Source organism: Equus caballus, chromosome 9, assembly GCF_041296265.1.
Source record: "Equus caballus isolate H_3958 breed thoroughbred chromosome 9, TB-T2T, whole genome shotgun sequence".
In the NCBI taxonomy this organism is placed as follows: domain Eukaryota; kingdom Metazoa; phylum Chordata; class Mammalia; order Perissodactyla; family Equidae; genus Equus; species Equus caballus.
In genome coordinates, this window is record NC_091692.1 from 6,134,802 (window position 1) to 6,158,259 (window position 23,458).

The window sequence follows — 23,458 nt, forward strand, 5'->3', positions numbered from 1 at the left end:
GCTGTAGGGTGATGAAGGTGGACCACTCTTGGAGAACTTCTGACGTCAGGATCTTAGGTCCTTCTTCTTGGCTTGATCAAACTGTCCAGAGAAGTGTTTTCCAATCTCCTGCCTTTCGCTGCCAGTTCCTGAGCAAAAGTTTGAAATGGTTTCTGTAGTGTCCGTTTGGTGGAGATTTTCCTACACCTAGGGTTTTCTTGCCTCTACTGAGTCAATTACCACTCTTCTCTCTGCATTTTAGCTTCTCATGTATTGTTTTATGTATTTTTCTCTTCATTATAGTTTTTGTGGGGCTGCAGAAAGACGGAATTAGATGAGTGTGCTCAATTCTCCATCTTAATCCGAAAAACATGTGCATTCCTTTTTGAAAGCTTATTTATAGAAACATCAAATGCCTATTATGAGATCATTTTTCCAAGAAATGTATTAATGTTTTAATTTAATGAAATATGAACATTAGCATTTACAAAAGTTATTGCAAGCTAATGGATAGTCCCCAAATTGTACTTTGTTCAAAATAAAGTTATTGACTAAGTACCCATAAAATGAAGACTTTGTGAGGACTCATTTGTGGGACACTCCCCTCTTCTGAGGATAATTTTTTAAAGGAAAAAAATAACCATGTATCTGGACATATGTTTTATTTAAATTTAAAGCTTAAAATTAATAAAAGACTATTTTTTCCTCCTCATGGCTTTTATTATTTTCATTGCAAACACATTAAATAACAAAACTCCAAGGCCAAAAGTATCTAGTTACATCTTGAAATCAAATCAGTGTTTTCAGTGGTCCAAGTTACTCTCTAGTTTTTGTCTATTTTATCTTTACATATTTATAGAAATACAGACAGAATGTTATATTTTATATTTTTACTTAGCATTTTACCCTGTGAACTTTTCCCTTTTGCTAGCCTTTTTTTTACCTTGTGATATTTAGTTTTGTATTTAAGTGTAGAAATGTGAGTGTACATGATTTCGTTTCGCTCATCCATTTATTGAACAGAGATTGTTGACTGCTTGTGATGGAGCAGACACTGTGCTGGACATTGAGGATGCTCCTATGAATAAGGCATGATCGTTGCAGTGCGCTAAAATAGTTCTCAATCTTAGCTGTACTTTGGACTTGCCTGGAAACCTTTTTTAAACTACAATGCCCAGGCCATATCCCAACTAATTAAACCCAGATCTGTCAGAGGCAGAACACAGTAATTAATATCTTTTCAAGTTCCTAGGTGATTCCAGTGTGCAGCCAAGGTTTAGAATCGCAGGTCTAGTAGGAAAGTCCAAAATTAAATAAATGTTATGTACATTGTGATAAATGACATTTGAAAAGTAAATTGATTTGAGACTCTGTGGCAGGCTGTCTTTTCTAAAAGTGTGCACAGCAATTTTTCCAATCCCCTCTGCTCTTCCAGAATCTTGCCACTGACCGTCAAGAGGTAGAGTCTGTTTCCCTTCCCCCTTGAACCTGGGTGGGCTTGTGACTTCTCCACCCAATAGAGGACAATGGAAATGAAGCTGTGTGACCAGGCTGGATCATAAGAAGTAGACAGCTTCATCCTCGCTTTCTTGGGATGCTCTCCTTTGAAATCCACCCTGTTTACTGAGAGAAAGTCCAAGACACGTGAAGAGGCCATGTTAGGCTTGTGGCTGACATCCCCAGCTAAAGTCTCAGCTAGCAGCCAGCATCATCTACTATACATATGCAGGACTGACCTTCAGATGATTCCGGCTCCCACCTTCAGGTCTTCCAGCTGAGGTCCCAGTCCAGTGTGGAACAGAGATAAGCCATTCTCACTGTGCCCTGTGTGAGTTGATAGCCCACAGTCCATGACCTAATAAATGGTCGTTTTTATACCACTAGGTTTTGAGGTAACGTGTTACACCGGTATAGTCATTTGAACACAGTATATAAAGGGAAATCTAATATAGCTTAGAAGATTGGAAAAGTCTTGCCCAAGAAAGCAGAATTTAAGCCAGATATGCCAAATGGATCATAAACTAAAATGTATAAGCTAAAGCTATAAATGTCCAGGAAAAAACGTGGAAGAATATCTTTGTAACCTTGGAGTGAGCACAGATTTCTTAGGATCTAAAAAAAAGGGTAAACCATAAAAGATAAAAATGGATGAACTAGATAACATTATAATTAAAAACTTATGCTCTATTAAGACTTAAAATGAAGTCAGGTGACAGCCTAGGAGAAAATATTTGTCATACATATACCTGACAAAGGACTTGTGTCTGGAATATGTAAAGAATTCTTGCAAAATAATAATAAAAAGACAACCCAGTTTTTTCCTTAAAAAGTGGAGAGGTCAGAAGATTTGAATAGATAATTCACCAAAGAAGGTATGCAGATTCAAATAAGCATATAAGATATTTAACATCATTTGTCAACAGAGAAATGCAAATTAAAGCCACGATGAAATATACCATGCATCTACTGGAATGGCTAAGGTTAAACAGACAGACAATGCTGAGTGTTGGCAAAGATGTGGAGCAACTGTGACTTCTATGTATATACAACTGCTAGAAATCAAGAATCAAGGCATAAAAAGCTTAGCTAAATTTAATTCTTTTATTTTAACATATTTCATGAATAGTTTTACCTAGTCAACAGGATAGATTTTGTAGAGGTGATATAATTAAGTTGAACACTGTGTTTTCTTTTTTCTTCTTTTTCAGTTAAAAGAGATGTTTCCAGGCTTTCGACTAGCACTTCCACCAAAACGCTGGTTCAAAGATAATTACAATGCCGACTTTTTAGAAGATAGACAATTAGGATTACAAGCATTTCTTCAAAATTTAGTAGCTCACAAGGACATTGCCAACTGGTATGTAACAAATTGAAGTAAGAGGTTATCAGTGCATTCTAACAACTAGTTTAAACTGAAGAATAAATCTAATGACACAACTAGTAGGACCTGCAACTAAGATATACAACTATGTACCATGGGGACTTGGGGACATAAAGTAGGGGGGAGAAAAAATAAATAAATCTAGGACCCTAGTTATTCAAGCACAGAAATATAGGGTAGGATTATAATTACTTGTCCTCTCTAATAAAGCACTCCATGGAATTTTCTTGCTTTTTTCCAGTCAGGAATTTATTTGGTGTTTGATTTGTATTAACAATTTTGAAAAGTTAGCAAAGGTAAAAATTCAGTGTACCATATACTAAACCACCCAAGTGTGAAGTTGATTTTAATATTTAGTGTTTTAGCAGTCATTTAAACAAAGCGGCCCACATCAATACGGTCAATATGACACTATGTGATTTTAAGGGTAGTATTCTTTATATTTCTCCAAAGTAATGCAAAAATAGGAAAACTGTAAAGTTGAGTTAATTTACTTAGAGGATAAAGTGAAAAGTACCAAAACCACTGAACAGGGAGAGAAGGGATCTGTATGGGTTTTTTGGCTTCTGAATATATTTACAGAAAATTGCTTTATGATTTGATGTCAGCTGGGTATCTAATTTTGGAACTTAGATCATCAAGTAAATTGGAAGTATTTTGAGAAAAGAGAGCATTTACAAGGCAGCAATAGTGTATTGTAGAGATACCTATGTCTGTAACTATCTTTAGTAGTTTTTCACATAAGGATGGAAAGCAATTAAGAAAACCGTCCGATCTCACTTCTTCAGCCTCTTTTCTCAGCCTTTTTTAGTGTATATCACCTTAGGTTATACATAACACACACGCGCTGTGCATAGACGTCTTGCTTCTGACCGTGTGCTGCCTAAGCCTGACGGCTGCTCGAGGTCTCCGCCCATCCCCACTCATTGTCCGCTACGAAAGGAGCTGCAGGCCAGACCCTTCTCTCAACTCTACATTCACGTATGCACTTGCGTCCTTGACAGCTCCTTCGGGTATCTCAAAGTGACCTCAAACCTAAAACAGACTGGGAAGCTTGCTTTCTACACCTTTTCCACAGTATTCAACAGTATCATCTCCCCAAACCTGGGAGTCGTCCTTGACACCTCCTTCACTACCCTTATCCCTCCTGTATGTTTCAAATTCCACTCAACTCTGCTTTTTTCCGTTCCTGCCATCACCCCTCTAGTCTAAGCAATTTTCTTGCCTTAATTACCTCAGAAGCTTTCCCACTGACCCTTCTTGTCTGCTCTTGTTTCTGTAGCCTGTGGAGCCATAGTCACCTTTTGTAACAGTTTGTTGTTCCTCCTGGTCTCTGCCTACCTGCCTGTCTTTCCAGCTTCGTGTTTCATTATTCCTCCCCACCCCCATTCTCAGTATGTCGGCTGTTTTGGTCTTTTAGTTTTCCCAAATCACCTCACTCCTTTGTCCCTTCGCGCCTTCAGATATGCTGTTCCCTGGAAAAGCAGTGTTTCATGCTACCTCACTCAGCCCTGGCCTAGATAATGCCTGTGTATCCTTCAGATTGCAATAAAAACTTCACTTCCTTAGGTGACTGGCTTTCCTGACCACCCCCTCACCCACCACTACCATCGCCAAAAAGTAGTGAAATTCAGCTCTTTCTCACAGTAGCAGTACCAGCCCTTCTCAGCTGGTCCTGAGAGTCAACTCCTAAGGCCTATGACACCCATTCTATGTGTGAATTATCTTCTGTTCTTCTAGGGTGATACTAGCTACAGACCAATCTTAAGAGAACTGAGAAAATGGTCACTGAAATCCTCGTCACTAGGGTCTGATTCTCTCAGAATCCCAGCTAAGAATAGCTAGTTGGTACTTTAATTTCTAGCATTTCAGTTTGTAACTATTTCTGTGATGGTTTGGTTGCGTTTCTCCCACTAGGTTGTAAGGTGCTTACATAGTAGTAGGTCCTGTAGCTGTCTGACTCCCCAGTCAGCGTGCAGCGCTTAGCACAGTGCCAACATGGAGGCCGTGCTCAGTAAGTGCTTGTTGAGTGAATGGCAGAACTGTTGGTGTTTCCTGTTGTATTAGTGATAAGAAAAAGCAATTGAAGCAAACATGACAAAACTTAGCAGCTGTTTTCTAGGTGGTGGAAGTGTGGGTGCTCCCTACTTTTTCATGTGTTTTTTACATCCCCCCCAAAAAAGAGGTTAGTGTTAATTCAGATACAGCAAGCAGGAATAAAAACCAACAAATCTTAAAATCATAGGGAAAGCCTTTGAAGAAAATATATTGTATACCATACCATAAAAGAGGACTTTTACATCCTGTCCCCTTTCTCTTGTCCCTTATTCAAAAACCTTTATGTCTCTGTATTGAAAATATTCTAGTCACTTACAATCAGATTTATTCTATAAATGACTATACTCTGTTTTTACCAAATGAAATATTAATGTGAACCATATTAATAAACTCTTTCTATGATTTCTTGATTTTTTTTTTTTTTTTTAAGATTTTATTTTTTCCTTTTTCTCCCCAAAGGCCCCCGGTACATAGTTGTGTATTCTTCGTTGTGGGTCCTTCTAGTTGTGGCATGTGGGACGCTGCCTCAGTGTGGTCTGATGAGCAGTGCCGTGTCCGCGCCCAGGATTCGAACCAACGAAACACTGGGCCGCCTGCAGCGGAGTGCGCGAACTTAACCACTCGGCCACGGGGCCAGCCCCGATTTCTTGATTTTTTTAAATAGTGAAAGTTTATCTTAGTTGAGATGCATCTTTCTTTTTTTTTTAAATTCCTGATAATAGATCTCCATCTCTAAGGTGGGCATTACTGGGGACATTCAAGATCTTGTTATGTCTAAAACTGCATACTTAGGGACAGAGGCAGTCGTCTTGCTCAGTTCATAAATAGATGTTTCAGGGAGAGAGAGATTTCTTGGCCGGAGAGGGCGGGGAAGGGTTCCTTTGGCATTGCTGCAGCATTCATGGTTATTTCACAATTTAAGAAGTTTCTTAATTATTATTTAAAGCACGGTGTAGGGGCGGTGGGGAGAAGAGTTATTAATCTTTACCTTAAGTGTTTGCCCTGTGCCATGCTCAGAAAGGTATGAAAGAAGAAGATATACTCATTGGTCTTAAAATTCATTTGAAGAAAATTAGTATTCTATCAGTATTCTGTTTAAACCAAGTAAGAGTTTATGAAATGCTTCTTGGTATGATTCTGATTATAAAAGTAGCAGGAACACAGAAAAGGAACCGTCAGTCCTTTTTGCAGTTATCGAGCAATTCTGGAAGCAGGAAGTAGGATTTGAGAGCCTTGAAGGCCAGATTAAGATTATGGGGAGGAAGATGAATATGAGTCAGAAACAAATAATTAGGAGATATCTAGGAAGTCTGAGGTTGCCAAACAGCTGTTTATGAATTTCTCCTAAGAGAGAAAAGGAGAAAAAACAGAATCCCAATACTTCTTTATAAAACATAAAACTACATTGAAGAACCACTACTTAAAACATCAGTTAGTTGTACAGTACCTGTTGGTACACCTCTTAGCATCCTCTTACAGTTGGAATGGCAGCATAGAAAAATTACTATCTTTGTACAGCCAAATAAGAATTTGCTGTTAGTTCTTCATACAGTTCTTTCATTTTCCTTTTCAATATCATCTTTCATTTCCTTTTTGATATTCTTAGTATCTCACAGCACAGTTATTTCTTACCCCTCATGTTGTCTAGGAGCTTGCCGTTGCACAACTGGCAGCTCTTAATATTGTAACTTCTCTAACTAACAAAGCACGAGTGGAAGAGGACAACTGAAAGGGTATTAGGATTGTTGGTTTGAATGTTTTAACACAATATTATTTTCAGGTGCATTTAGAAAATACAAAGTAAGAAAACATAAAAACATTAATATTTTCATGATAAAAGGAGTTATTGATTTTTGTTCCATAAGTATTTATTTAGGTCTTACTATACATAAGGTATTGCAGCCACACAAGGGTGTGGTAGATGCTAATGTTTTATTCAAGACAACTGAATAGGAGAAAGAAGCACCCGAGAAAACTGCAATGGGTAGAGTTAGACCTCTTTCAGAGGAGGAAGGGAGAGTTAGACGGGGCCTCCTACAGGGTGACATTGGAGCTGGATTTTAAAGAATCAATGATATTTAGACTGATAAAGAGAAGGTGAAGAGGAGCTTTCCAGATGAGAGGGAATATTTTATCAAAATGCAGAAGCAGGAAGGCCCGGCTCTCAGACCAGGCACAGTGTGTAACTCAGTTTGTCAAGGTGAAGGGTGTGTGAAGATGGATGAAGGGGGAGAGTCTCAGGTTGCACAATCTGTTATAGGTAAAACAAGGCTGTTTATTGTTTTATGCTGTCTTGAGCCACTTGGAAATTGTTACATCATTTGATCAGCACCGCAGATATTTTCCTCTTCTCTATTTTCAGAAGTACTGGTCTTCTGTCCTGATTTACCAAATTTTTCCTCCGTTTTAATTCTCGTAAGATACACGGGTTAAAATTATATATTTTTTCATCATAGTGCCGTTCATCTATAAGGGCTTCAGTGCCAAAATTCAGTGTTTGAAATTCTACATCTGTGGGAAAAAAAAGTTTAGAATGGATCTAGATTAGCAGCAGTTCATAGTTAAAAAAAAAAAAAATAGTATCCAAGCATTTACACGAGGGAACAACTGAAAGAAATCAGAATATTTACCCTTTAAAAGGAAAAAGTCCTTGGGGAATATGATAGACATCTTCACATACTTTAAAGATTGTGATGGGGAGAAGGATTAATCAAACGAGATGTAGCATGAAAGTGTTCTGCCTTTTGAGAAAGGGAGTTCCTCTTTACCTTCAGTGTTTGAAAAGGCTGGATGACTCTCAGTGGCATCAAAGAGGGAGTTACTAAATGGGCTGTGGTGGGGCAGGTGACTTCTTGGGTCTCTCTTAGTTGTAAAGTTCAGTAATTCTATAATTCTTGAACAGAATACTTAAACTATTTTTTAGACATTTGCAACCTGAACTGTCTTCTCACAGGAAATTTTGTTGTTAATATAGTTAAGTTGTTTTTCTGTGTAAAGATACTATCAAGAGAAGTTGGGTTAGTCTTAGTATTTTTATAAAATGAGACAAGAATTCAGTTATACTTGCACTAGTGTAATAGTACCTCATGAGAATCAACACGTTATTGCTAAGGTTGGTTGGATGATTTTTACCACAAAATGTTAGTTTGGTAGAAATTCAGTTATGGACAGTTTTTAAAAAGGCAATAAAGCCAAACATTTTGTATTCAGATACATGTAAACCCTTACTTAATTAAATTGGGTTTTGGAGACCTTTTACAAAATTCAGTTTTCTGGGCTTCGTAGTGAAATAAGCTTAACTGAGTTTGACCAGTCTTCGATTGGAAAATTAGGTAATGGGGTAAATGTTCTCTGAAAATTCCCTTTCAGCTCTGAATTTTTCATATCTTATTGTTTTTGTTGTGCTTCTTTATGAATCTTGAAGTTGTACCATCAGAAAGAGCCAGGTTCTAACTTTCTTTTAACTCTTCAGACTTTTGGTCTTAGTTCTTGCTGTCCTAGGCTTACTTTCTTTTGAAAGCTGGAGTATCTATTAAAAACTAAAATCCACCTCAAATTTGAGAATTGTACTGTAGTATTTATCTACAACAGTGGAGAGAAGTTTGTTCTGATGGCCTTAATAGTTTTATTAATTTTTTCTAATTGCTTCGCTCTTACAAGTAAATTCATTATTTGTTGAATGCTTATTCTCTGCTGTGCTAATTGCTTCCGACACAGTCTGCACAGTCCCGGAACCTGTCCTCTACTGCCGGTGAAGCAGACTGCTTCATAAACAGACAGTACTAATAATACAGGCTAATAAACCCTGTGAGAGGGATCTTTTCCAGGTGCTGTGGTGACACACTGAGAATACTGAACTAGGAGAGGATGGGGACGGGATCTAGTCAGAGAAGACTCCCTGAGGAGGTAATGGATGAGCTGAGTCGTGAGGACTAAGGTTGAGAATGCCAGGTAAAGGTGGCAGGGATGGGCCAGGATAACAGCAGCCAGTGTGAGGAGAGGCCTGGAAGCCTGGAGCAGCAGGAGAGAAATGAGGATGACCGTTTCTGAATTTCGGATAAGAGAGGCAGTTAAAACTTGATGTGGGCAGGTGCTTTATGCCAACACCAAGATCTGGGCTTTGTTCCCCCTTGCGAGAGGAGGCATAGATGGGTTTTAAACTGGATTTGACATAAAACATGTTTTTTGAAGTGTTCTGGATTAGAAGGAATCAGACTGAAGGTGGAGACACAGTGTGCTAAGAGTAACGGGGGAGAGGTGCCGACGGTCTAACCCGGGCCCCACGGCCGGGCCTCGCCGCCTGCTGCCCCACCCGTCCCTCCTGCCCGTGGCCTCAGCTGTCATGCCTGCCTCTGCCCTTCTCCCCAGGCTTGTATTCACTGTTAATCTTTGTTGTTTTAACTGGGGAGAATTCTGAAGAGAAATATTAACTGATGTAACATTTCTATCTAAATCCCTCGGTAATAGTTTCATGCAGTGACTTTTTGTGCGTAATTTCATTTTGACAGAAGTGATATCTAGGATTTTTAGTGCATTTTTTACTTAGTTTTAGGAGTTTTTTTCCCATTTAAAATATAAGTTTTGAGATAAAGTATACACTTACCTATTTAATTCCTGGTCTTTTAAAAAATTATGAAATGTAAACAGATACATACCTGTGAAAGAAAGAAAGGAGCAAAATAGTAAATAGATGGTGAAAGTTCACTGGATGAAATCTTTTAAGAAGTTTGAAATACAGTAAAACCTTTTTAAAGAAAACTTTGAAGAGAATCAAAGGAAGAGTTTAAGTTATAGGGCACACTTGCTTTGATAATAAAAACGATGCTGAAGGATACCATCTGTGGTCTGCTCGTCTTCAGGCAAGTTAAGTCAGCAACTGATCCCAATTTTAAAACGGAGTTTCCCCAAACACACTGACAAGGTACTCTAGTTAATGAAAGGAATAGAAAGATACAGTCTTCCTGACCTTTTTACTCTAAACTGTTGGATCTTCTCTTAGTCAGAGAGGTTTCTCTCCTATCCTGATGTTTTTCTTGCCTAGTCATTATCGTGATGAAATGGAAGCAAAGGTATTAAAGATTGACTACAGAAGACAGTTAAGGGGACTGTGTTAAACCTATCAGTAAACAAGTAAGGAAGAAAAAAAGTAACACTTTATTTTAAAAATGGACTCGGGGCCAGCCCCGAGGCCAAGTAGTTAAGTTCTCTTGCTCTGCTTCGGCAGCCCAGGGTTTTGCCCAGGGTTTCACCCGTTTGGATCCTGGGCACAGACATGGCACTGCTCATCAAGCCAGGCTGAGGCGGCACATGCCACAACTAGGAGGGCCCACAGCTAGAATGTACAACTATGTACTGGAGAGGTTTGGGGAGAAAAAGCAAAAAAAAAAAAAAGATTTGGCAACAGTTGTTGGCTCCGGTGCCAATCTTAAAGAAAAAAAATTTGACTTAAATTTATTCCATAAACCATTCAATAATACAGACTGGTATTTGTGTTTTATTTGAATTCACTTGATTCATTTATGAATCATACATGGATAATATATATAGAACATCACTGAGCAGAACTGTGGCACAGATAGGCAGTCAAATATTTATCAAATCTAAGTAAAGTTCTCTAGTCAGTGATTCTAAGCAGGGGTGAGGGCTTCCTTTTCTAGGAAAATGAAAAGAGATCAGAATTTCTGAGAAAGAAATTGTCTTCTCGAACACCGCTGTCTACTGGAGACTTTTATGTGTCCCTCTCCTGGAGTGGGAATAAAGCATGAGTGTTGAGCGTCTTCCTCAACTGACTGAGTCCTGTCAAAACAGAAGAAACATAGTGAACCACAGAAAAGGTGTTTTGTAAATCAGCATTGTAAAGCCAATTTTAAATTAAATTTCATTCTTATACTGCAGAGTAAAGAGAGTAGGGCATGGAGTATAACCTTGGAACCGTATTGAAAAAAACTTAGGAAATCCATTGAATTTCATTTGAGTAGAATTCTAGTGAGCCATAGATCATAAAGATTTTCAGGGAAGGAGAATGAATCAGAATAGCCGCTCCAAAAAAAGGTGCCTGCAGCTGGGTACATTTTCAACATCACTGTTGATCTTGGGCTGCATTTATACTATAAACCAGAGGTATAAAAAGAAATTGCTGTCCCACTTTTTCTTTCCTAGCAGCAGCATTCCTATAATTAGGGTAATTTGTGAATGTAAAAATGTTACTAAAGTTGCTTTTTAGAAAAGGGAGTATTTTTCTAATAAGGAAGTTTGGTTTTCTACCCACTTAGCCTGTTTCTGATAATTGGAAAGTATAAATATAACAATACCATATTATTTAATTATTTTGAAATTTATGGCAGTTCAGAAACGGGATGGTCAGAATTTTTTCTCTTGAACTCTCTAGGGAAAATATCTAAGTAAACTAATATAATAAACATGATTGCAAGGAAAAGCTTTAACTTGTTTCAACCTAAGTACTTTTCAATTACTTTAGAAGCATCTTCTGAGGAAGAAACGAAGTATAAGTTAAAATTGTATTTCTTCATAAGATAGTCACTTTTTTAGACTTGTTCAAACTAATATCTCATTGAAAGTGATAAAGTGTTCACCAATTATTTGGGTCTCCTGTACCATTATTCTGAATTATGTTTTATGTCCTGTATTTGCATGTAACATGAGTTCACAATCTCCATGTTCGCAAGATCTTAGAAAATAACTTAAAAATCTTTGTGTCTTCTGTAGATTTTATGTTTGTATTTGGTTACTTGTATGAAAACACATAAACCAGCTTACTTATTTTGGTTTATCAGCAGAAACAACTTGCTTAAAATGCTGTATAGCTTCAAAATAACTTGCTTTTTGCTATCTTATGTAAACTTATTTGCACCCCAATTTTTTTTTTTCTTTGAAAAGCCTTGCAGTAAGAGAATTTCTTTGTCTGGATGATCCACCAGGTCCATTTGATAGCCTAGAAGAAAGCAGGGTAAGTGCTGTATCATATATCACATGAAAAGAGGAACAAATAATAGAGTACAATAACTACATTGTTTCTTGAATAGAACAGAAAACAGCAAAATATTATCATTTTAGACCATGGTAGTTTTGCACAGAAAGCTTTTAATGTTTGAGTCAAAGGTTTCTTTCATTGAGATACATGAACCTGGTTCAGTAAAACAAAAAAAAAATCCTTAATGTCATAGGGTCAGTAAAGATCTAAAATTAAATCCTATATTTTGTTCTCTTTATTTTTACTGTTAAAAAAATTACTAGATTTAAAAGTACTATTTGTACACTGAGTTTTCTTCCATCTGAGTATCAAAGTAAAGAACCTAGAGTTAAGATCAAATTTAAAACTTGTCTTCAGAGGTAGAAGTCATTGTCTTGTTAGCAATTCAGCACAAGTGTGATGGTCCTCAGATTGCGCTAATTGACATGTTAAAGTGGCCTATTTCTTGAAGCAATTGACTAGATTCACGAAACATTTGGTGAGAATAGATTAGCTAGGATACTATGCAAGTTTTTTTCCCAAATGTTTGATGGTGTTTAAATGGAACAGATTTAATTGGTAGGTTTGTAATGTTTTCAGTTACACTGAGTCAGTTCTTTGTATTAGAGTGAATACCATAGCTTTTTAAAAACAGCTTTACTGAGGTAAAATTTTCATCCATAAAATTTGCTATTTGCTATTCCATTGTAAATGTACAATTTAATAATTTTTAGTAAATTTGTAGGGCTGTGCCACCATGACCATAATCCAGTTTTAGAAATTCTATCACCTCAAATATTTCTACAAGCCATTTTGCAGTCAGTCCACACTCCCAGCCCCAGACAGCTGCTGATCTGCTTTCAATCTCGACAAATTTGTCTTTTCTGATATTTCATATGGATAGAATCATATAGTATATATATGTGTGTGTGTATAGATAGATAAAAGTCAGTATTCAATGTACGTAATCTTTTATATATACAATATGCCTAACATATAGTATACAGTGTTTGTGTGTGTATATATATATATAAAATGTATAAGTTTTGCATCTCATTCCTTTCACTTAGCATAATGTTTGGAGGGTCCTCTCTCAGTGTTTCATTCCTTTTTATTGTGGAGTGGCTTTTCGTTGTATCCGTGTCCCACCCTTTGTTTATCCAGTCACCAGTGCAGGGGCATTTGGATTGTTCCCATTTTGTGCTGCTATGAATAATGTTGCTATGAACAATCTCAAAGAAGGCTTCGTGTGAAAATATGTTTTCATTTCTCTTGGGTTGATCCCTCAGAGTGGAATGTTCGGTTATATGGCAAATTATGTTTAACTTTTTTAAGGAACTTAGTGTTTTCTAAAGTGGCTATACCATTTCACATTCCTGCCAGTAGTGTATGAGTATTCCAGTTCCTCTGTGCTCACAAACATTTGATATTATCTGTTGTGGATTATAGCCACTCTTGTGGGTGTGTGGTAGTATTTCATTACAGTTTTAATTTGCATTTTCTCATGATTTTTTATTTTGATCACTTTTTCTCATGTGCTTTTTAGTCATTCATATATTTTCTTTGATGAATTGTCTATTTAAGTCTTGTTCATTTTTTTACTTGGGCTGTTTGTCTTATTGAGTTGTAAGAGTTCTTTGTTTGGGATACAAGTCCTTTTTCAGATACATGATTTGCAAATAATTTCTCCTATTTGCATGCGTCTTTTCATCTTCTTAATGGTGTCATTTGAAGTACTAACGTTTTTAATTTTGATGAAGTTCATTTTGTGACTTTTTTATGGCTTATGCTTTTGGTTATATTGCAAGAACTCTGATTACACAGGGTCACAAAGATTTTCTCCTACATTATTTTCTAGAAGTTTCATAGTTTTAGCTCTTACATGTAGGTCTGAAATCTACCCTGACCTAATTTTTTTCATAAGATGTGAGTTAAGTGTCTTAAATTTCTATAGGTATCTAATTGTCTCTCTACCTTTTATGGAATTGTGTCGTCACCTTTATCAAAAGTCAGATGAACATGAGAGGAAGGGTTTGTTTCTGGACTCTTAATTCTCTTCCCTTGATCTGGTTACCTACCCTTCTGCCAGTACCACAGTCTCGTTTCCTACAGGTTTGCATGATGCATCTTTTTCCATCCTTTTGCTTTCAGTCTGTTTGTGTCTGTCAATCTAAGGTCTGTCTCTTGTACAGAGCATGTAGTTGGGTCTTGCTCTTTTATTCGGTCTGACATCTCTCCTTTTACGTCTGCCATTTTGCAGTTTGTTTTCTATCTGTCTCATCTGTTTTGGTCCTCTTCCTCTTTACTGCCTATTATTGTGTGAAATAAATATTTTTACTGTGCTATCTTGTTTCCTCTGTAGAAATGTTCATTTTTCTTAGTTATTTTTTAGTGGTTGCTCTAGGTATGACTGTATGCATCTTAACTCAGTCTACTTCAGAATAATACTATAATTCAATGCAGTGAATTATAAACTTGGCTCCAGTGTGTTTCCTTTTTCTTCCTCCTCTTTTGTGTTGCTGTTGTTACATGTTTACATGTATATGTATTATAAACCCAACAATATAGCGTAATAATTATTTTTTATACACTCTTTTATCTTTTAAAGAACTTAAGAGAAGTGAGAAAGCATTTTGTAGACTCTTCTATTTCTCCATATATTCACTATTTCCAGGCCTCTGTTTCTTCCTGAGGATGGTGTTATCGTCTGGTATCACATCCCTCCAGCTCTAAGGCCGTCCTTTAGTAGTCCTTGTAAGGCAGGACTGCTGGCAGCAAATTCTCACTGTCTGTTTATCTGGGAGTGTCCATTTTTGAAGGATAGTGTCTTGGACAGGTTTTTTCTTTCAGCACTTTGTGTCATTCTGCTGTCTTCCAGCCTCCGTTGTTTCTGATTAAAGTTGCCTTTCACTATATTGTTCCCACATACATGATGAGTCATCTCGCCCTTGCTGCTTTCAAGATTGTTTTCTTTGACTTCTGACAGTTTGATTATGATGTATTGAGGTGTGGATCTCTTTGTGTTTATCGTTATTTGATCACTGAGCTGCTTGGATTTGGCAAATTAATGTTCTGTCTCAGACTTGTGATTTGTTGGCCATTGTTTCTTCAAAGACTTTTCCCATTCTTTTCCCTTGCCCTTCTCCTGGGACTCCCATGCCCTGTACGTTTGTGCACTTCATATTGCACTTCATGTCTCTAAAGTGCTGTTTATTTTTCTTCGGTCACTTTTTCCTGTTTTTCAGATTGGATAATTTCTATTGATTTATCTTCAAGCTCACTGATTCATTTTTCTGTCATCTCACATCAGCTGTTGAGCTCCTTGTTAATTTTTCGTTTCAGTTATTGTGTTTTTCAACTCCAGAATTTCTATTTGCTTTTTCTTTAATCATTCTGTTTCTTACTAAGTTTCTATATTTGTTGAGTTTGTACTGTGTTACTATGGCTTTATAATCTTTGTATCTAGTAGGGCAGGAGTTGCCTTCCTTGTTCTTCTTGAAAAGTGGCTATTTGCTCTTCCATGTGTATTTTAGGATCAGCATGTGAGTTTCATGAAAAATCCTGTTGGCATTTTGTCTGGAATTATAGTACATTTATTGATTGATTTTGAAGAGCCTTGTCTTTATAGTATTGAGTCTTATCCATAGATCTTTGCTTACTTAGGTCTTTTTTATTTATTTAATTTTTTTTGGTGAGGAAGATTGTCCCTGAGCTAACATCTGTGCCAATCTTCCTCTATTTCCTATATGGGACACCACCACAGCATGGCTTGATGAGTGGTGTGTAGGTCTGAGCCCAGGATCCAAACCCACAAACCCCGGGCAGCTGAAGCAGAGCACGTGAACTTAACCACTAGGCCACTGGGCTGGCCCTTAGGTCTTTTTTAAAAGTCCTTCAGTAAAGGTTTACGTTTTTTTCCTTAAATTTCTAAGGAAAACTGTAGGGTTCATGCGTATGTTTTTTGTCTGCTTGGTTAGTTGGATTTTTTTGCTGAGGAAGATTCACCCTGAGCTAACATTTGTGCCAGTCTTCCCCTCTTATTTAGTATGTGGGCCACCAGCATATCATGGCTGCTAGCAGAGCAGTGTAGGACCACGCCCGGGAACCGAGCCCGGGCCACCAAAGCAGAACGCACCAAACTTAACCACTAGGCACCAGAGCTGGCCCTATTCTTCTGGTTTTCTTACATCATAATTGGTATTTATCTTATATTCTAATTTTTTACTGTTGTAGTATTGATTTTTTGTGTATTTATTTTATGTGTCACATCCTTGGTGAAATCTCTCATTCATGTGTAGGTCCTTTTGGATTTTCTGTGTAGGTAGTCATAACCTCTGCAATATAGACAGTTAGGTCTTTTTCTTTTTAATCCGTAGTTCCTTTCATTTTATTTTCCTATATGATTGTGCCAGCTAGGATCTTTGGAATGAAACAGAAGCAGTTATGGTGAGCGCGCTTTTCCTCTTCCTGACTTTAAAGGAAATGATTCTGTATTTCCCATTGGGTATGGTGTTTTCTATAGGCTTTTGGTAGTTGTGCATTGCTTCTGCTGTTTTTATTTTTGGTTAGTGAAGTTCTCTTCTCTTCCTGGTTCACTGAGAGGTGGTGTGTGTGTTATTAGTGCTTTTGCTTGCTTCTATAAGGATGATCATATGGGGTTTTTCCTTTGATCTGTTGGTCTGGTAAATTACATTCATAAATTCTCAGATGAAAGAACATTACTTGTGGGATTAACTCATAAATTCACCATTTTATTAATTGCTGGATTTGGATTGTAATGATTTTATTTAGAATTTTTGCATCTGTAATTCTCCTCTCTGTTACTGTCATTGGATCTGGTGTCAGGATTATAACCAGTCTTGTAAGTTGAGGAACAATCCCTCTTTTTCTGTTCTCCAGAACCTTTTGAATGAGATGAGTATGTTTGTTCCTTAAGTGGTCATCAGAACTCGACTGTAAAACCATTTTATATAGGTTTTAAAATACATTGATGTAAGGCTGTTTTGTCATGATTTTCAAAATCTGTTAAACATATCTTTAATTATAGATCCACTTTCAATCTCACTGTTGTTTCTACCAGCCTTTTATCCTTGGATTTGGTGTACTTTATGTCTTTTCAAAGAACCATCTCTTGATTTCTTGATTTTGTTGACTGACTAAATTCTTTTCGAATCTCCGTGAATTTCTTCCTTCTGCTTAGGTTTAGTCTATTCTTTTTTTGACTTCTTGAGTTGGATACTTTTTCAGTTGTTTCTGATGCATTCATTTAAACTATAAATTTCTTTTTGAATTACATGCTAACCGTATATCACAAGTCTTAAGTAGTATTTTCATTATCATTCATGTTTTGTAATGTTCTTTTTAATACTTCTTTGCTCCATAAATTTTTGAATTCTCTTAAATTTTTTACACTTCTGTAAATTTTTCCTTCCATTATTGACTTTTTTCATCTGTCTGCATTTTCGTCACTGTGCTCTCTGTGACACTGTTATTGTTGAGACAGTGCTGTGTAATCTTTGCAGTCCGCAGGTATGTGATAGATGTTCTAAACTTTCCATGTGTATTTGAAAAGAATATATTTCCTGATTGTTATGCTCAGGGTTAAATATATACCTGTCAGATCAAGCTTATTAATTGTATTATTTAAATTTTTTAAATATTTACTGTTTTCTTTCCCTGTTTAATCTGTTAATTACCGAAAGTAGTATATTGAATGTACTCATTATAGTTGTGGATTTATTAAATTTCTCCTTGCAATTATGTAATTGAAATATTCCTAGTGAATTGTTACTTTTATTATTAGATAGTGGCTCTTTTTGTGCCTAATAGTGTTTTTCACTTTGAAGTGCATTCAGTCTGATTTTAATAAAACTACACCTTTTGTGTGGGAGAAGGAGCAGATTTGCCTGCTGCCTGATAGGTCTTTTTCTACCTTTATGTTTTAAGTGTGTTTCTTGTAAGCATCATAGAGGTAGATTTTCATTTTTTGATACAATTGGAAAAATGTTTTTGAACTGGTGAGTTTATTCTGGTGCGTATAGTAATTGCCAGTATATTGGTATTTATTTCTGCCATTTTATTTTGTCCTTTTTATTTACCCTGCTGTTTTTCCCTTTCCTCCTTTTTACGTATTTGCAGTTTTCTTTCTTCTCTTTTTTCCTCCACTCTTGGTTTGTAAGTTCTGTGTTCACTGTCTTTTGGTCGTCGTATCTTATTGTCCTCACGTGTTTTAGCACCAAGTTGTCCAGCCCTCCTCAAAGTTAGCCGTTATCACGCTTTACAGAGTCAGTGCTTCTGACTTAGGTGCGTGTTCGCCGCTTCCTTTCCTCACTGTGCCGAATTCATCTCACTCTCTCCACGGGGTTCCAGTTCACTTCCTGGAGTGCCTCATTTAATGGATCTTTTAGTGAATGTGTGTTGATGATGTTGGGTCTTTGATGTCTGAAATTTTTTTAATCTTGCTCTCATTCTGGAAGTGTGATTTGACTGGGTCTGGAATTCCACCTCGGGAGTCGTTTTTCTCGCTGCCTTGGGCGTGGACTGCTGCTGGGAGCTGTTGGCCATTGTCCCTGTAGAGTAAGCTGCTTTTTCTCCCTGGTGGTTTAGAGAGCGTCTCTTTGGTTTTGACATTTGCAGTTTCACTCTCTTATATCTGGGTGGTATTTATTTTTTCTCCCTTGGGATGCATTATTCTTCCCAAATCTGAAAACGCTAGTATTTAATCAGTTCTGAAAATTCTGTGCTGTTTTCTCACTGAGTATTGCTTCTCCTCCTTGTCTCTGTTCTCTCCTTTTAGAATTCTGTTTATAAATATGCATGTTATTTTCCTTTTCCATCTATCTTAACCTTTCCTTCATGATATCCATCTCCGTCTCTTTGTGCTTCATTCTGGGTAATTTTCTTAGTTCTGGCTCCCAATTTACCAAATTGTCTTCAGTCAGACTTATTCTATGTGATCCTTCCTTTAAGGTTTTAATGTTATTGACTATTTTTCATGTGTTGACATTCTGTTTGGTTTGTCTCAGTATACCCAATGTTTCTTAATAGTTGCTTTTAAAGAAATAGTTTTTTTAAAAAAGTTGCATTTTAAAAATGACTATTTTTGCAAGTCTTTATACATGTTCATATTTTACAGTCTCTGGCTAGTAATGTTATCTGAAGTTGATGGGATTCTGATCCTTCTGTGTATTGGTTCCATTCACTCTCTGAGTGTTGGATAATTTCCTAGTAATAAATTCCTTGTCATTTTGAATTGTAAATTCACTTTGATTAGAACTTGGTCTGCAGGAACTCTATACAGCTGAGGCAAGGGTACGTCCTTCCGTAGAAGTTTGTGTTTGCTTCTGCAGATATACCTCAAGCATTTTTTATGCTAGTTTCTCAGCTGGGTGTTTCTGGCTAATTGTGATAGTATCAATTCAAAGCCTAAATCCACGTGAGGTGTTGGCCAGGGGTGTAGGCTCTTCAGGGAAGACTCCACCTCTCCCACCTCAAGGCCAGAGTGAGACAGACTGTCTTTCGTGCTGTATCCCTGTGTTGATAAGTGACTTTATTAACGGTTTAGCTCTTTAGGACCCTTGCTTCATTCCTGAGTGTCTCATTTCTTGTCACTGGCTCCCAAAATATGCCTGACTCCTCGTCTCTTGTCCCATCCTGGTGCTCAGCGTTACCAAACGGCAGCCTCTCCTCTCGTCGTCCTCTCCAGCTCCCCAATGCTGCCGAGTCCGTGCAGGCTGACGGCACCTGTTTTGATTTCCATTCATTTTGCCCCCTGAGATTTGCCTTTGTTTCTTCCCCTCACAGCTATTCAAAAGTTTCGTTTTTAGCTAGATATTTTGTAGCTGGAGGCTTTAGTTTATCTAGTCAACCATATTGTTATCAATGAAAGTGATCTGTGGTTTATTTACTTTGTTTTTCTCTATGGTCTTAGCTTCTATTTGTGTGATAGTTAAAAACTCTTCATTTTTTCGTAATATTGTGAATATACCCAAATTTTTTAATTTGGGAATGTTTATAATGTTTGTCTTATGTGGTTAGGTGAAAAACCAAGCCACAGAATGATAGGTGTTATATACTCCCATCTATATAAAAATAAATATTTGAGAAACTGAAAAATAGTTCAGTTTGGTTGGAACATGGGTGTGTGGAGGCTCAGAGGAGGGGAAGGGTAAATAGAGCAAGCTGTGAGTTTAGGGTGAAAGGCATATGTCACATGATAAGATCCCTCATTTGCCAAGTAAGATCTTCGGCCTTATCCTTTAGGCGGTATTGAATCATAGGTAACATGATCAGATCTATTTTTAAGAAAACCGGCTTGGATTGGAAGAGTGCCAAAGTAAACATAGGTAAGCCAGTTAAGTTTCCTGGTGTTGTAGTTTGTTAAGAACCAAAAACAGGAGAAATGAGTATAGAGAATAAAGTGAGAAAACACAAGAGATGTTGATGAGGCAGTGGGGGAGGAGGGCAATGGAAGAGTGGGAAGACTGGGTTACCCTTGGGCGGTAGAAATCAGGGAGAGGAAGGACGTGAGATGCCTGCCTGGTGGCGTGGATGAGTAGGCAGTAGAGCAGGTTTTCTTTTGCGAATGCGCTTTGACTTGCCGTTGGTACATCCAGTTGAAGAGGACCAGTGGGCATGAGAATGATGTCTGTTCTCAGGAAAGGTCTGGGCTGGAGATCAACAACAACAGCAACAGAACAACAGGAGTCGATAGCATATAGTATACATAATAGCTGAAGCGACAGCAGTAAGTGTGATTGCCCAGGGGTGGCGTATGGAGCAAGAGAGTATATAACCGAGGACAAAACTCTGATGAATGCCCATGTGCAAAGAACAAGTAAAGACTCAGAAGCAACTGTCAAAGTTAGGAGGGGAACCAGGAAGTTTTACAGAGGCCAATGAAAGAGGATTCCATTAAAATTTTTTTTTTAAATTTTAAGTCAATTGTGACATACTGTGAAGTGGTGAAAAACAATACTCTGGATTTGACAATTAGAAGGTCATTGTTAGCCTTTGCTTGAGCCTAATTAGAGAAAAAAAGAGTAGAACTCTGAAGATTTTAGAAGTGAATGGGAAGCTAAATTTGGCTTAAAAAAAGACCTTTTTTCGTGGAAAACTTTTCCATTTTGAAAGGAAGGAGATGAGTTAGTAGCTAGAGAGACTCATGATCAGGAGAGTGATAGAGATGATTTTGGTTTTGTATGGAGACACTGTCGAGGTTTAAGGGCCAAAAGAGGAGAGAAGGTTGAAAATTGGAGCGAGCGTGTAAGTGATGAATCAAGCGTCCACAGGAGACGGGGCTTACTTGAAGAGTCACGTGTCCTTGAGGGCAAGAACAGGCTGCAAGTGTAGTTAGGATTCTGGGGATCAGCGATTTTTTTCTGGTGTAAGAATCAGGATCATCTTCCAGGCTTGGGCTCAGCAGTGGTAACATACTGTAGGGGATCAGCAGTGGTAACATACTGTAGGGGCTCAGCAGTGGTGACGTACTGTAGGGGATCAGCAGTGGTGACGTACTGTAGGGGATCAGCAGTGGTGACGTACTGTAGGGGCTCAGCAGTGGTGACGTACTGTAGGGGCTCAGCAGTGGTGACGTACTGTAGGGGCTCAGCAGTGGTGACGTACTGTAGGGGATCAGCAGTGGTGACGTACTGTAGGGGCTCAGCAGTGGTGACGTACTGTAGGGGCTCAGCAGTGGTAACGTACTGTAGGGGATTTGCTCGGGGCAAAGGCTTAAAACAGTCACAGAGGAGACAGTGCTAACTAGGAACAGGGAGAAGAAGCCATCAGTAACCTGGAAAGCCTCGTCACGGGAGGCGACCCAGAGTTTCTCATGGCATCGTTCTTCATGGTAGTATGATTTTGTCTGTGTCTCTGTTTTAATCTTTATAACCAGGATGCCAAACACTGCTGAAATAAAGGATAGAATGTCGGTTTTGAGTAATTACAGTGAAAGGAGAAGCACAGAGAAAGCGATGCCGAGGTGCTGTCGAGGAAGTAGTTGCTACAGCAGTGTCTCTGCTGGACTGATACACGGAATCAGGAGCCACAGTTCTTTTTAAATGTAATTACCTAGGACTGGGTAAAAATAAACTAAGGAGAATAGAAACTGAAACAGTGGCTATTCGTCATTTTTTCCCACACTGGAGAGATATCACATATTTGCTTCAGGCCCCCTGACTTTCTACATAATAATTCTCTAGAAAAGGGATTTGCAGTTCCAAGTCCCCCTGGTAGATGGGGCACAGAGAGCTGAGACAGCGGAGAGCTAAGAAGACTCAGGGGAGGGCAGCAGGTGCGGGCTGCGAACAAAGGATTTGATTATCCGTGTTCTTTCACTCCCAGTAATGCTCTTGAGAGACATGCTGCATAAGGAAGTAATTAGAGTCTGTTTCCATGTGTGTTTGTGTATTTGTTTTTAAGGCTTTCTGTGAAACTTTAGAAGAGACCAACTACCGTTTTCAGAAGGAACTGCTTGAAAAGCAGAAGGAGGTGGAGTCCCTGAAGACACTGCTCAGTGAGCAGCAGCTTCGCATAGACGCTCTGGAGAGCAGAATCCGGTGAGTTGGGACGCCTGCGTTTTCAGCTCCCAATAGGCTGGGCTGGATGCCCTTTGTATTTTCATATGACTTAGGATATTTCTGATTCCGAAAGTCGTAGACTCTCGGAGGGCTTCTTCGTAGATTGGGGAAGTTGTCTTTTGATAATTTGTTTAGGAGGCTGAGCATTTGAAGGAGGGGAAACATCAGGAAAATAAGCTTCTGGCTGTTCAACAAACTAAGCAATATTCGCTTTAACCTACGTAAATGATATCTTTGTTTCTAGGCCTTCATGCCAGCTTTTCACATAGGAAAGTTCTACTTTGCCTTCTCATCAGCATTTTTGAATTGATGCTAAAATCATTTTAAATTAATTATAACTAGTTTTTTTGTTGACTCAGAGTCAGCAGTGCCTTAGTCATATGACTAATTAAGCCTTACCAGCGGAAGACTACTAAGGCTGCGTGCCTTCTCAACAATGAACGTACGCCTATTTTATTCAAGAAGATACTGAACAAGAAAATAACTTGTCGCTGTGATTTCCTTTTAGAACACTGTCTTTAGAACCTGAAGGATCACTGCATGGGGCAGGACTGGAAGGTGGACCTAGCCTGACGGCGGAGTCACCTGCACTCACGGCTGATGGAGACGTCTTGGATGAAGAATCTGGGTACACAGTGTTCAGTTCATTAGCCTCATCGTCTGAATAATCGTCGGGAGATTGCCGTAATGCTACTCTGTGGAGTATTTTTTATGAACTCAGTGTTATTGTGTCATGAATCTGCTGAGCAGAGAAAGACTAGATCTTCTAGGCTGTGCCTAAAAACAAGCGTTTGGCATCCAGGCTCTAAGTTTTCTTAGAACTTGCTTTGAAGCTGTGTCTGAAGTAACTGGGCTGTGAGTTCATTAGTTTTGTAAATCTTGACAAATTACTTTAACCTCCCTCCATGTCTCTCTTTTTCCATTTAGAAGGTAGGACATTGTAATAGCAACCACCTTGCCTACCTAATAGGAATGATTAAAAAATAGTAT

At 38.1% G+C, this 23,458-nt stretch overlaps 1 protein-coding gene across 6 annotated transcripts in view; it reads left to right on the plus strand.

Moving 5' to 3' along the window:
* SNX16 (sorting nexin 16) overlaps positions 1-23,458 on the plus strand; it is a 41,303-nt gene that overhangs the window by 11,850 nt on the left and 5,995 nt on the right. For all 6 annotated transcript variants that reach the window (XM_023648379.2, XM_023648378.2, XM_023648380.2 and 3 more), the window contains 4 exons: positions 2,688-2,836; positions 11,816-11,885; positions 22,311-22,447; positions 22,977-23,096. In XM_023648379.2, the coding sequence (XP_023504147.1) occupies positions 2,688-2,836; positions 11,816-11,885; positions 22,311-22,447; positions 22,977-23,096 (476 nt within the window). The remainder of the gene's footprint in view (positions 1-2,687; positions 2,837-11,815; positions 11,886-22,310; positions 22,448-22,976; positions 23,097-23,458) is intronic.